The sequence below is a fragment of the Sinohyriopsis cumingii genome, chromosome 16 (genome assembly GCF_028554795.1).
Source record: "Sinohyriopsis cumingii isolate HCF-2022 chromosome 16, ASM2855479v2, whole genome shotgun sequence".
NCBI classification, from domain to species: Eukaryota; Metazoa; Mollusca; class Bivalvia; order Unionida; family Unionidae; genus Sinohyriopsis; species Sinohyriopsis cumingii.
Window position 1 is genome coordinate 26265389 of NC_142976.1, and position 15280 is coordinate 26280668.

General features: G+C 36.2%; 1 protein-coding gene across 6 annotated transcripts in view; it reads right to left on the bottom strand.

Moving 5' to 3' along the window:
• Window positions 1–2448: 2448 nt before the first annotated feature.
• The window catches only part of LOC149780107 (enoyl-CoA delta isomerase 2-like), a 39993-nt gene continuing 27161 nt past the window's right edge, over window positions 2449–15280 (bottom strand). For all 6 annotated transcript variants that reach the window (XM_089936872.1, XM_089936876.1, XM_089936874.1 and 3 more), the window contains 2 exons: window positions 8552–8695; window positions 2449–3329 (listed from right to left, as the gene is read on the bottom strand). In XM_089936872.1, coding sequence (XP_089792998.1) covers window positions 3171–3329; window positions 8552–8695 — 303 coding nt within the window. In that variant the 3' untranslated portion in view covers window positions 2449–3170. The remainder of the gene's footprint in view (window positions 3330–8551; window positions 8696–15280) is intronic.

Below are 15280 nucleotides of genomic sequence, written 5' to 3' on the forward strand. Positions count from 1 at the left end.
ATATATGTTCATGTGCTATAGTGATAATAAAGACAGTTTTGACAATTATTGTTTGTTAATTATTAATTTCCTTTGTCATTTCCAAAAAACATTATATTCCAGAGAGATACAAATGGGACATAACTCATTTAAATTAAAAAGCTTTAATTTATCACTGCATGTGCATAAAACTATGGTGTTTGATACAAACTTGTGTATTCTGATTTATAACCTGTACAACTGTCATGCTGGTTGAAAAATAATGTTAAAAAATTTAATTTGTATCACCCCACTATGTCACCAGAAAAATGTAAACTTTCATCTTCTTCTGTTATTAAAGTGAAAATAACTTTGCCCTTCTGTTTTTTAGAGTTACAAGGTCACAGTAGTTTATAACTTTTGATATTCTCCCTCACTGTGGCCAGGAATTTCTGACAGTGTTGTGCTGTAGCCGAAGGTGAAGGTATTGTATGTTGTGTTGATGCCAATTACTTCGACAAACAAACTATTACAGGTCCACATGCCTTTTTTAATAGCTAACTGACCATTAATCATTTCCTGAGCAAAATATAGCTGCTCAATTCCTAAAGTTAGGACTAATGTTCTATTTGATGATGAAAATGTACCAACTTCTGTTTCAAAATTTAAACATCAGTATGTAAAAAATAACATTTTTTAAGAATATAATTGGCAAAGAGAACTTTCTTACTTAATTTTTGTTAAAATGAAGATTTTAAATGCCGTGTTTGCCTTATTTTCTTTATAAAATCAGTTTGAAACTGTAACATCACTATGTCTATGAAATACTACATCAATGAATTGTCAGTTTTCATAAATAAATGTGCACAAAGATTAAGAAAGATATATGATTCAACAAAAACAAAGTCTAACTATTATGTGGTAGGTTTAGCCTAAATATTTACTCATGTAGATCAGAAATAATATGGAAAAATGCTATGTTGTGGAATTCGAAAAAATGCTGTTAGGGTCAAGGTTATTTCTGATGTCATTCGTTTTTTTGAAAATACAAAAAAGACAGAGAAACAAATACTATCTAACCAATGCATGTCGTTAGAACCAAAATGTAGGCAAATAATAAAACCATAAATCTGCAGTCCCAGCAATAGATTGTTGTAACAAAAAGTGGGTGGTTATTATAAGAAAATCCCTATTTCAAGAAATAGATGCACTCACATTGTGCAATATGTGTTCTTGGTTGTGTCTATTCAGTTGGAAAAAAGGGTCTAGTTCAGTCATATATCGACTCAAATGGTTCAGTGTCTTGTCTATGAGTAGATACAGAAATATTTTATTGGCAGCAATAACATTACGATCAACATGGTATGAAGTCACTCGCACATTTGCTCTATGTACATGTTACAAGGGTTGTTTCAAAGTAGTTAAGCAATTGTATCAAAAAACTGTTTAAAAAAATGAAATAAATTTACAGCATTATCAGATAAACAATAAGGACCAAAAAAATTCCTTTGACATCCAGAGTGCTAAGTTCAGAAGTCACCCTAATCAAGTCACGGCATTGAGCAGACATAAAAGCCATGTGGTGTAAAAAGAATCAATATTATATATTGCAAATGAAAATAATCTACAAAAAATATAAAACTAGGACTATATCCATATTTTAAAGTACATGCATGTACTAACACAGTACAGACTCAACATACTAAAAAAATAATACATTGTACACAAATATTTTTATTTTTAGATTACATCACAATTACCAATGGTGGCCAAATTTGTCAAGAAAGTTGTCAAATTAAGGGGCTGAATACAAAATATTATTAACAGATGTGATACAGATATAACCACATACCACATTTGATAATGATTCTTTCCTATTTGTTCAAGTTATTGTACTCCCAATCATACCATGGGACAAAATGTAAATAGTGACCTTTACCCTTTAAATCAAGGTCATGAAGAACTGGTAATCATTACTTGTCCAAGATGTTATTAATATATACCCATATACTAAGTCTAATGGTAAATCCTGCAACATTTGTTGGAGTTACTTTGTTCACAAGCAATTATATTTTCAACACTCACATCATAATCTTTGACCTTAAGCTCAAGGTCACATTCTACTGATTATCCAGTTCATCTGAAACGTAAGTTAGCTGTACCCATATAACATATATGGTCAATGTCAATTTGTTAACAAAGCTATCTGTCATGCAGCAATCTAATCTTTCACCTTTGCTAGCTATGAAGTTACCTAAGTCAGAATTGATATACTCAAATATCATATCCATTCAAAATCTATATTTGAGTTTTTATGTTTGCAAGCATGTGCTAAATAATGGCCAGACTGACGACAGATGAAAGACAGTGGACAACAGGCAATTGCTTAAGCTCAACTTATTCTAGCCCTATGACCAAACGAGCTAATAAGAAAGATGACTAATTTATCATATTTTTTTTATATGTAAGAAAACACACTTTACAACTTAATCAGTTTAGTCTGGATTTTATTCAAAATATATTGTCATATATCCATTCAGTTTATTGTACTAATCTATAAGGATAGATGTTTTGACCCATTTAAGAGTTCTCATATATTAACATGTGAAATATTGTATATGGCTTCAAACTAGGTGACTGCCTGATGTTAGTAGCCAAAACAGTTTTTGTTAAATCTATTCAAGTTTTAAAGATTTATTTAAAACGTGTGCTTCCTAACTGCTAAATAGAATCTTGTCTTTTTCCCTCAAATCTGATGAAATTTATGAAGTGAGCTGCATTATTTAAATCTTTTACTTGTCAAAGCTCTCACAAAAATTATTCAACTCAGTAAATAAATTTCACAAATAATGAAAACCCATGGAACATCTATATATGTGTTTAGAGATAAAAATGCATACAGAGGATGAAAAATTAAAAGCATAAATCATTATCTTTAACACATAAACCCCCACCCCCTGAAAAACATAATTTTGATAATTTCTCATTTCATGAAAAATCAGGAAACTGAACATCTGTCATAGATAACCAAAAAATAACAAAAATATTCATCTAGTAGAAAAAAGCAAATCATTTCACTTTAGGTTAAAAATGTTTGTCATATTTAATCATATTTAATGTTCTAAAGTGATGCACTGGGATATTTTCAAGACAACCAGCACCCCTGAGCAATCCATCACAGTCAAAAGAAACTCATATCATGAGGATGAAAATCACAATTTTGAGGCTTTACTCTGGAAAAAGTTCATTATAGCATTCATGCACTCTTCTGATTGCCACCTTTCCACAAGCACCTTGCATTCCTCTGCATTGACTTGGTGAAGTTTAGCTATGTCTGCATCTCGTATCAAAATTTTTGACTTCTGCAGACTCTGAAATAAACAGAAAAATTCCATGAAAATGGAAACTTTTAGATACCAATCTCTGGAGTAAAATACATTTCTTTGGTAATACTTAGCTGGACATTATATGCTAGAAATACATCCATTAACTTGTCAATCCCATCCTCCCAATCTAACCAAAATTTTCACCACATACATATTTTTGCTTCTTTTAGCAACTAAAGTGCAAAAACATTGTATATGTGTTGAAACAGGAGTCAAACAAGACTGGTATTCCACTAGATAGAGGGATTGGTGACAAAAATGTTGTCAATCGTCAGTTACTACTAGTGCATGCTCTTCTTGGTATGCAACTTTGAGTTGGATCTTAAAGTGTGTTCCCATATTATGATTTGGTAAACTTAATTAAAGAAACATATTAACATAACTATTATATATAACACATTACTCAATAGAGAAATATTGATGCGTAAAACAATTTTAGTATATACAGCATCGATGCATGTCATAAATCACAATTTGATTGATTGTTAGGTTGATAACAACTTGATTGACTGATTGCAATAGCTGTAAACAGTCTACTGAATGTTGTTTTAGCTGGAAATACCTATGCTTGGTTGATGTTATTTTAGCTGGAAATACCTATGCATGGTGGATGTTATTTTAGCTGGAAATACCTATGCTTGGTGGATGTTGTTTTAGCTGGAAATACCTATGCTTGGCAGAAGTTGTTTTAGCTGGAAATACCTATGCTTGGCAGATGCTGTTTTAGCTGGAAATACTATGTTTGGTGGATGTTATTTTAGCTGGAAATACCTATGTGTAGCAGATGTTGTTTTAGCTGGAAATACCTATGCATGGCAGATGTTGTTTTAGCTGGAAATACTATGCTTGGTGGATGTTATTTTAGCTGGAAATACCTATGTGTAGCAGATGTTGTTTTAGCTGGAAATACCTATGCTTGGTGGATGTTGTTTTAGCTGGAAATACTATGCTTGGCAGATGTTTTAGCTGGAAATACCTATGCTTGGCAGATGTTTTAGCTGGAAATACTATGTTTGGTGGATGTTGTTTAAGCTGGAAATACTATGCTTGGCAGATGTTTTAGCTGGAAATACTATGCTTGGCAGATGTTTTAGGTGGAAATGCCTATGCTTGGTGGATGTTGTTTAAGCTGGAAATACTATGCTTGGCAGATGTTTTAGGTGGAAATGCCTATGCTTGGTGGATGTTGTTTAAGCTTGAAATGCCTATGCTTGGTGGATGTTGTTTTAGCTGGAAATACTATGCTTGGTGGATGTTGTTTTAGCTTAAATTTCTATGTTAGGCAGATTTGTGATTTCTGTGAGTTTTTGTCAAACAAATCAGAAGATGAAGAGACTAGGGCCATACCAAAAGACTACCAGACAATCTGGGAGACTAGGCATATATGGATATCTTATGAAAGACCTGTATCGACTGTAAAAATTTGAAAGGCCTTTTAATACCAGGATGCTTTTTGCTGATGTTTTGGTCAACTTCTTTTCTGTGGTGATTGAGAAGTCATTTAAAAGGTTTTCTATTTTAGTAATAAAGTCTATAATGGATGACACATTGATATTGGTTATACAAATCTTAAAGACCTTTATGCCAAAATGAATTCTGTCAAATTTGGTTAAATTATATTTGGCAGTTTTTAGAAGAAGTTGATTAAAGATTTTCTATTTTAAGTAAAGGTGACCACACTTGCTGGTAGATTGGCATAAGAGATGCCAACAGATTTGTTTTTATGAGGGGAAGTCCCCCACATATACCTCTAGAAGTGGTAATTTTTATATATGTGAACCTGTTGCATGGGAGGGTTTTTCTCCTGAAATTTGGGTGTGTCTCCCATCCCTCCCTTCAATCAATGAAATCTCCAGCGAATGTAATATAAATAGTGAAAAATGTCATTGTTTCCATTTTGTTTATTTTTTGGTTTCAGTGTAGCATATTTACAGTAATACTGTCTGTGATCACATGGCTGTGAATTGGCTTAAGTAGGGCAAGACAATGTATTTGCTATCATGGTAATCTGAACTTTTGATTTTGCCAGCATGGTTGTCTGGCTTCACTTTTTGAAGTTTGTTGAGGTGGACTATATCACGTATAAGTAGAAGTTATTCAAAAGGGATAAAAGACATTAAATGATTATGGTAGGGTTACTAACGAGCTCAATTAGCATAAAACAATAAACACTACTTTGATTCTCTCCACAAGTTATGTTCTCATTTATTGCTTAAAGATGTTAGGATGGATTAAAATCTATACCACAAATGATCAAAATTAATTCGGACAGGATCAAAGATATTAATTTTTTATGGTTGGATTACTTATGAGTTCTAGTGGCATAAAACTGGGTCAGTCTGACTATGGTGTTTGCAGTTTGCTGAGATGTCTAAGAGGTGTGCTAATGCCAAAATACCAAACTCCAAGCAACTGAAATATCACACAAATTCAATGATTGTTGGAAATGGGAATTTCACAGGCTGCAATCAAGTTCAAAGGGACTTGAATATGCATTCTACTCTTCTTGTATAGCTTATTTAAAAGTTTGTTATGGTGGCTAGAATGACGTGATACATCAAGCAGAATGCTCATCTCATAGAAGCATGTTAACCATGACAACAAATATTCCATCAGTGAAATCCACATTTGTGCAACCTGCATAAAAAATGGATTAAGCTACATGTTGCTGTTTCACTTTTTGCTAAATTCATAGCAGAACATAATCTCCTATTTCTGACAGCAAACAATTTTTCAGATCTAGTCAAAATAATGTTTCCTGACTCATGAATCATACAAAAGTTCTCATAACAACAGATAAACTCTACTTATATAGTGGCTATTTTATTTTTTCAGAAAAGATCAAAATTTTAACTGTATAATAATAATAACAACAATGATAATAATTTATTACATAAACTCAGATTTAGGCAAAATGTGCATTTGACACTGCTATGAATGAAAACACCAATAACCTTGATTGAATCATTTGTAAACATGAATGTAAACCAAACTATAATACATGTCACTAACATCCAATGTAATCCACAATACTGGGGTCTTTATTTTCATCAGTAATAATAATAAGTGATAACCATTTTCAGGATTTGACTGTCATCATTAATGAGTGGTGATAGTGCTGATAATGATGACAAACGTCTGCAAATTAGACTTTAAGTCATAAAAGGTGTGATAGTATAATGTGTGCATTGGTACTTCATGCGAAGAACCTTACTAACATTAAAACAACATCAGACTCAGACAGTGCCAATCTTGAGCAGTTATGGCAATCAGTCAGCTATCTCTATCTACCCACAGGTAGGAAACAAGCTCAAGATGATTTTAATACTAAAAAAATTTTATGCAAAATTTTCATTAGTTGTAATTTTTGTCCATTTGCATGCTAAAACTTAAGTCGACGAGAATTTTTCCTTCTTTTGAGGTGTAAACTGACCACATTTTGGAAATCGCATAACCTGTTCTGACTTGGCTTGTGCTTTTTGTCACACGTATGAATAATAAACTTGTTTTCTGCCACCATTTCCACTATCAAGTGCTGAGATGACAGCCAAATTTTGCATCACCACATTCTGCCTTTTTTTTAAATTGGTGTCAGACAATCCGATCCTCTATTATGTGACATTCCAAGCAATTTTTCTGTCCCCAACATTTCCTATGTAATCACTTATCTTACATTCCGGCATTGCTATTGACTTTTCACGCTCTAGAAATTGCCTTCAGAACTGATCAACAGATGAATTTCCTACATCCATCTAAAGAAAATGAACAGAAACCCCTTGATAGTTTCTGCAAAAGTCACAAATGATCTTGATCATACAAGTGCTTGAATGCAAACACCGTGTTTACCTAAATACAGACCAATTAAAATCATATACAAATGGTCATAAATATGACATGTTTTGACCAAAAAATTTATTTTCAATTACAAACAAAATGTGCACATTGGGTAAAAAGCTCAGGGGAATCACAGGTAATTTGTACAAAATGTCCTTCAATGGGTTTGAAAAGTTGTGTGACTCTCAGTCAGTTTTGTGAGAATCCCATGATACTGCTGCCTAGCAGTAGTTCTGGTACAAACCTGAAAGTCTTTTTTGCCAGAATGCTTTCTATCAAATAATTGGTCAAATTCTATGTGGTAGTATTTGACAAGTTGTTGTAAAATTTTTCTGTATTTTTTAATCTTTCTCCAAATTTACACACACACACAATGAAAATACTATACCGCTGATTTTTTTTCTGTATTGACTATATGCTCTTTTGGCAACTATAGAATAAAACTAGTTAGCTGCTGTAATAGTGGTCATATCTGAAGATAAATCAGCAACAATTATTCAAACTTGAAAGGCCATTAATACCTGGATACTTTTTGTTAAATTAGGTAAAATATGTTCAGTAGTTTTTGAGAATTATCTGAAGGTCAGTCTATATTTAGCAACAGCAGCCATATTTGATGACAGATCCACATCACTTGTATGACTGAAATACCATGATGCACTGAAGCTTTCAGTCAAATCTGGTCTAAGCAGTTTTTGTGAATTTCTTGCAGAAAGGTTTTTCTAATGTTAATATTTAATGGTAGATTTGTATCACTTACATGAATTTTAAAGGACTTTATACTTGCTTTCTATTAAATTTGGTTAAATTCTATTCTGTGGTTTTATTTAGAAGTTTTACAAGGTTAATCTATTTTAGTAACAATGACCATATTTTACAGTTTATTGGAATTATTTATACAAACTTGAAAGGCTTTCATGCCAGAATGTTTTCTATTAAATTTGGTAAAGTCCTGTTGAACAGTGTTCAAAAAGTCTTTTGAAGATTTTAATTTCTTTTAGTAACAGTGGCTGTATTTGATGGCAGATTGGCACCACTTATAAATATTTTAAAGGCTTTCATGTCTGAATACTTTCTGTCATTTTTAGTTAAATTCTTGTGTTCAGCAATTTTTGAAAAGAAGTCATTCAAATGTTTATCTAATTTTAGTATTGATGGCCATATATGATGATGAATTGACACCACTGTGCAACTTGACAGCTCTTTATGCAAGAGTGTTATCTGCCATATTTGGTTAAAACTGGTCAGGTGGATTTTGAGAAACAGCAATTGTTGATGAATGACACACCACACATCATGCACACAGGACCAGACACATACCATAAGCTAAACTGGCTTAATTTAAGGTTTCAAGATATAGCTACAAGTCATACCTGTTTAGGCAACAGAGCATACTGTTTCACCTTGGCATCCACTTCCTTCTGGAAAGTGCTGTCTGGAAAGACCTCTGTGACTAAATTTCTCTCAAAGGCCTGAGCTGCTGTAATCTTTCTGTTGAACAGAAGCAATTCACTTGCCTACACAAAAAGAGTCAAAGAACTTTAAAATGTATTACTTATTCCTGAGCCAAGCCCATACAACTCATCCAATATAAAATATTAATTAGACCTAACATCTGACTGTTGTAACCTATGATTACATTTGGGGAAAACCTGTAAGTTCAGAAGAACTAGGCTGTGGACCCAGGATCCTTACAGGTATTGTGTGACCCCACTATAACACAATGAATTGGGTCCCAATGACGAGGACAATCTTATGTTCCAAACTGTGTCGTAACCAACCAGGTCAATTAGCTGAAAATAACAATGCATTAACCCATATGTGTCAAACTCAAGGCCCACGGGCCACATCAGGCCCGGCATACAATTATATCAGGCCCGAGAGGTCTTGACCGGCGTACAATTATATCCGGCCCAAGAGAGAATTTTAGGCAAAAATATTTTTTAATGGCCCTGCGATATAAAGTGCAAATCAAATTCCCTAATTACCAGCTTTGCCGAACGATAGGCTACCTGACAGCATTCTCGCTTCGATCAGAATAAGCGAAAATAAAAGTTGTGTAGTGAGTGGATGTTTGTCGTTACAGTAACCTAGCAACGTTCAGTTGCTCGTTTTGGATTGGCGCATAAGAAATGAAAGTAGTGTAGTGCCCAGATATTACATCACCTTTTCCCGCTACGGCTAACGTGATATCAATCAAGCGTCTGTCGGTAGATGCACAATCTTTTTTTTAAAATCAAAGCTAGCCTTAAAATGGCCAAGAGAAAAGTTGATTCTGAAAACAGAGCCTTTCAAAGCCGCTGGGAGGCTGAATATATGTTTACTGATATTGGCGGTAAACCTGTGTGTCTAATTTGTGGAGATAATGTGGCTGTGATCAAGGAATATAATCTGAGACGGCACTACGAGACTAAACATCAAGACAAGTTAAAAAGCCTGAATGCAGAGCAGAAGCTACAGAAGGTAGAAGAATTGATGAGGAATCTAACATCACAGCAGACGTTTTTCACCAAAGCAAAATCACAAACTGAAGCTGCTGTGAAAGCAAGTTTTATTGCGGCGGAGGAGATCGCAAAATCAGGCCGACCATTTACAGAAGGAGAGTTTCTGAAGCGCTGCATGATGAAAGTGTGTGACGTCTTGTGTTCAGACAAAAAGAAGATGTTTGCAAATGTAAGCCTTAGCAGAAATAAGGTTGCTGATCGGGTTTGTGAGATGGCCACTGATGTGAAAACACAGCTGATCGAAAAAGGCAAAGACTTTGTTGCATTCTCCCTTGCTGTCGATGGAAGTAATGACACGACTGACACTGCACAGCTCGCCATCTTCATCCGTGGAGTGGAGTCCAGTTTGAATGTTACAGAAGAAATATTGGACATGAAATCCATGCATGGGACAACGACAGGAAAAGACATTTTTGACAACGTATGTCAAAGTTTAACCAACATGAACCTGCCTTGGGACAAACTTGTTGGACTTACAACAGATGGAGCACCGGCGATGTGTGGTGAAAAAAGTGGACTGGTTGGAAGGATGCGGTTAAAGATGCAGGAGAACTGTACTGGTGAATTGATAGCATATCACTGCATCATACACCAAGGATCGCTGTGTGGTAAAGTCCTCAACATGGAAGGTGTAATGAGCACTGTAACACAAACCGTCAACTTTATCAGAGCCAAAGGTTTAAATCACCGCCAATTTCAGTCTTTTTTGCAGGAAATAGACTCAGAGTTCGGCAACATGCCTTATCATACAGAGGTGCGGTGGCTAAGTCGGGGAAAAGTTCTTAGTAGATTTTTCCAGCTGATCGAGGAAATCTGTCAATTCATGGACAGCAAAGGGAAAGACTCCACAGTTTTTCGGGATAAAAAGTGGAAATGTGAGTTGGCGTTTCTGTCTGACATAACCACTCATTTCAACGACTTGAACCTGCAGCTCCAGGGACGGGACCACTTGATCACTGATATGCATGATGCAGTGAAGGCATTTCAAGTGAAGCTGCGCTTATGGGAGACACAAATGCACCAATGCAACTTGTCTCACTTTTCTTGTTGCCAAGCAATGTTGAACCAAGTCAACGCTATGGTGTTTCCCAATGCACACTTTGCTGAAAAACTTAGCTTACTTCACGCCAAGTTCGCACGGCACTTTAGTGACTTTGAAGCACAGAAAAGTAATTTCGAGCTGTTTCGTAACCCATTTGCCATAGATGTAGAAACTGCACCTGTAAATTTGCAGATGGAGCTAATAGAGCTGCAGTGTAATGGGACACTAAAGGCAAAGTACGACACTGTGGGGCCTGCACAGTTCACTCGTTTCATTCCTGAAGAGATGCCCCAGCTTCGTCTACATGCGGCTCGAACCTTGAGCATGTTTGGTAGCACATATCTGTGTGAGCAGCTGTTTTCTGTGATGAAGATTAACAAAACATCACACAGGAGTCATCTCACTGATGAACACTTGCAGTCCATCATGAGAATCTCAATGACACAGAACAATACTCCCAACATAAACGAACTTGTAGCCAAGAAAAGATGCCAAACATCCAGCTCTGACAAATTGGCATAAGAGCAAAAATGGGTATGCCAATGATTTTTTATTATTAAAACTTTTTTCTGTTTTAATTTATATTAATGTTTAAAAAAGGTTTAATTTTCCGCTTATTGAATGTTAATCCTGTTCGGCCCACAACCTTACGTGTGATTTGAGTTTTGGCCCGTTGAGCGATTGAGTTTGACACCCCTGCATTAACCCCACAAAAAATTAGGGGGATAAAAGTAGGCACAATACTATGTACTCATTGACACAGCTATCAGCTTGTTCCAAATTAAACAAGAATTACTAACAATAGTTATTACATATTTAATATTTATTTGTATGTACATGTATATGAAATCTGCAACATGAGTGTAAATAGTTGAGTGTGTACTCACCAGTCAAATCTGTTTTTATCCATAACAGTAATTCCATTTAAAATGTGCATAAAGTAGCATAATTTCTATAATAAAAAAACATCTACTAGGTCCACTTGAATCCTGACATTTAATTTCTTGCTAATATTTTCACAAAGTGTTTGGAAAAGGGTGGTAATTTTTCTGCAACATTCATATTTGCTGGATGTGTCTGATGTTTGGCTGAAAATAAAATGTGTAATTCAGCCACAGAGAGTTTCAAAAATGAAACCAGTATTTTGGCTTGAAAAGCATATGTCCTGGGCAGAAAATTCAAACAGAATATCAAAGATCATAATGTTCTTATGATGAGAATTCAACAGGTGTGTGTACTCTGTACAGGTAAACTGCCTGAACCCAGTGTGATGAGAATTCAACAGATGTGTGTACTCTATACTTGTAAACTGCCTGAACCCAGTGTGATGAGAATTCAACAGGTGTGTGTACTCTGTACAGGTAAACTGCCTGAACCCAGTGTGATGAGAATTCAACAGATGTGTGTACTCTGTACATGTAAACTGCCTGAACCCAGTGTGATGAGAATTCAATAGACATGTGTACTCTGTACATGTAAACTGCCTGAACCCAGTGTGATGAGAATTCAACAGGTGTGTGTACTCTGTACATGTAAACTGCCTGAACCCAGTGATGAGAATTCAACAGATGTGTGTACTCTGTACAGGTAAACTGCCTGAACCCAGTGTGATGAGAATTCAACAGATGTGTGTACTCTGTACATGTAAACTGCCTGAACCCACTGTGATGAGAATTCAACAGATGTGTGTACTCTGTACATGTAAACTGCCTGAACCCAGTGATGAGAATTCAACAGATGTGTGTACTCTGTACAGGTAAACTGCCTAAACCCAGTGTGATGAGAATTCAACAGATGTGTGTACTCTGTACATGTAAACTGCCTGAACCCAGTGTGATGAGAATTCAACAGATGTGTGTACTCTGTACATGTAAACTGCCTGAACCCACTGTGATGAGAATTCAACAGATGTGTGTACTCTGTACATGTAAACTGCCTGAACCCAGTGATGAGAATTCAACAGATGTGTGTACTCTGTACAGGTAAACTGCCTAAACCCAGTGTGATGAGAATTCAACAGGTGTGTGTACTCTGTACATGTAAACTGCCTGAACCCAGTGTGATGAGAATTCAACAGGTGTATGTACTCTGTACATGTAAACTGCCTGAACCCAGTGTGATGAGAATTCGAAAGGTGCATGTACTCTGTACATGTAAACTGCTTGAACCCAGTGTGATGAGAATTCAACAGGTGTGTGTACTCTGTACATGTAAACTGCCTGAACCCAGTGTGATGAGAATTTGAAAGGTGCATGTACTCTGTACATGTAAACTGCTTGAACCCAGTGTGATGAGAATTCAACAGGTGTATGTACTCTGTACATGTAAACTGCCTGAACCCAGTGTGATGAGAATTCGAAAGGTGCATGTACTCTGTACATGTAAACTGCTTGAACCCAGTGTGATGAGAATTCAACAGGTGTGTGTACTCTGTACATGTAAACTGCTTGAACCCAGTGTGATGAAAATTCGAAAGGTGCATGTACTCTGTACATGTAAACTGCTTGAACCCAGTGTGATGAGAATTCAACAGATGTGTGTACTCTATACATGTAAACTGCTTGAACCCACTGTGATGAGAATTCAACAGATGTGTGTACTCTATACTTGTAAATTGCCTAAACCCAGTGTGATGAAAATTCAACAGATGTGTGTACTCTATACTTGTAATCTGCCCTAAACCCACTGTGATGAGAATTCAATAGACATGTGTACTCTGTACATGTAAACTGCCTGAACCCAGTGTGATGAGAATTCAACAGGTGTGTGTACTCTGTACATGTAAACTGCCTGAACCCAGTGATGAGAATTCAACAGATGTGTGTACTCTGTACAGGTAAACTGCCTGAACCCAGTGTGATGAGAATTCAACAGATGTGTGTACTCTGTACATGTAAACTGCCTGAACCCACTGTGATGAGAATTCAACAGATGTGTGTACTCTGTACATGTAAACTGCCTGAACCCAGCGATGAGAATTCAACAGATGTGTGTACTCTGTACAGGTAAACTGCCTAAACCCAGTGTGATGAGAATTCAACAGATGTGTGTACTCTGTACATGTAAACTGCCTGAACCCAGTGTAATGAGAATTCAACAGATGTGTGTACTCTGTACATGTAAACTGCCTGAACCCACTGTGATGAGAATTCAACAGATGTGTGTACTCTGTACATGTAAACTGCCTGAGCCCAGTGATGAGAATTCAACAGATGTGTGTACTCTGTACAGGTAAACTGCCTAAACCCAGTGTGATGAGAATTCAACAGGTGTGTGTACTCTGTACATGTAAACTGCCTGAACCCAGTGTGATGAGAATTCAACAGGTGTATGTACTCTGTACATGTAAACTGCCTGAACCCAGTGTGATGAGAATTTGAAAGGTGCATGTACTCTGTACATGTAAACTGCTTGAACCCAGTGTGATGAGAATTCAACAGGTGTGTGTACTCTGTACATGTAAACTGCCTGAACCCAGTGTGATGAGAATTCGAAAGGTGCATGTACTCTGTACATGTAAATTGCTTGAACCCAGTGTGATGAGAATTCAACAGGTGTATGTACTCTGTACATGTAAACTGCCTGAACCCAGTGTGATGAGAATTCGAAAGGTGCATGTACTCTGTACATGTAAACTGCTTGAACCCAGTGTGATGAGAATTCAACAGGTGTGTGTACTCTGTACATGTAAACTGCTTGAACCCAGTGTGATGAAAATTCGAAAGGTGCATGTACTTTGTACATGTAAACTGCTTGAACCCAGTGTGATGAGAATTCAACAGATGTGTGTACTCTATACATGTAAACTGCTTGAACCCACTGTGATGAGAATTCAACAGATGTGTGTACTCTATACTTGTAAACTGCCTAAACCCAGTGTGATGAAAATTCAACAGATGTGTGTACTCTATACTTGTAATCTGCCCTAAACCCACTGTGATGAGAATTCAACAGATGTGTGTACTCTATACTTGTAAACTGCCTAAACCCAGTGTCATGAAAATTCAACAGATGTGTGTACTCTATACTTGTAAACTGCCTAAACCCAGTGTGATGAAAATTCAACAGATGTGTGTACTCTATACTTGTAAACTGCCTAAACCCAGTGTGATGAAAATTCAACAGATGTGTGTACTCTATACTTGTAAACTGCCTAAACCCAGTGTGATGAAAATTCAACAGATGTGTGTACTCTATACTTGTAATCTGCCCTAAACCCACTGTGATGAGAATTCAACAGGTGTGTGTACTCTGTACAGGTAAACTGCTTGAACCCAGTGTGATGAGAATTCAACAGATGTGTGTACTCTGTACATGTAAACTGCCTGAACCCAGTCTGATGAGAGTTCAACAGATGTGTGTGCTCTGTACATGTAAACTGCCTGAACCCAGTGTGATGAGAATTCAACAGATGTGTGTACTCTGTACATGTAAACTGCCTAAACCCAGTGTCTGATGAGAGTTCAACAGATGTGTGTGCTCTGTACATGTAAACTGCCTGAACCCAGTGATGAGAATTCAACAGATGTGTGTACTCTGTACATGTAAACTGCCTG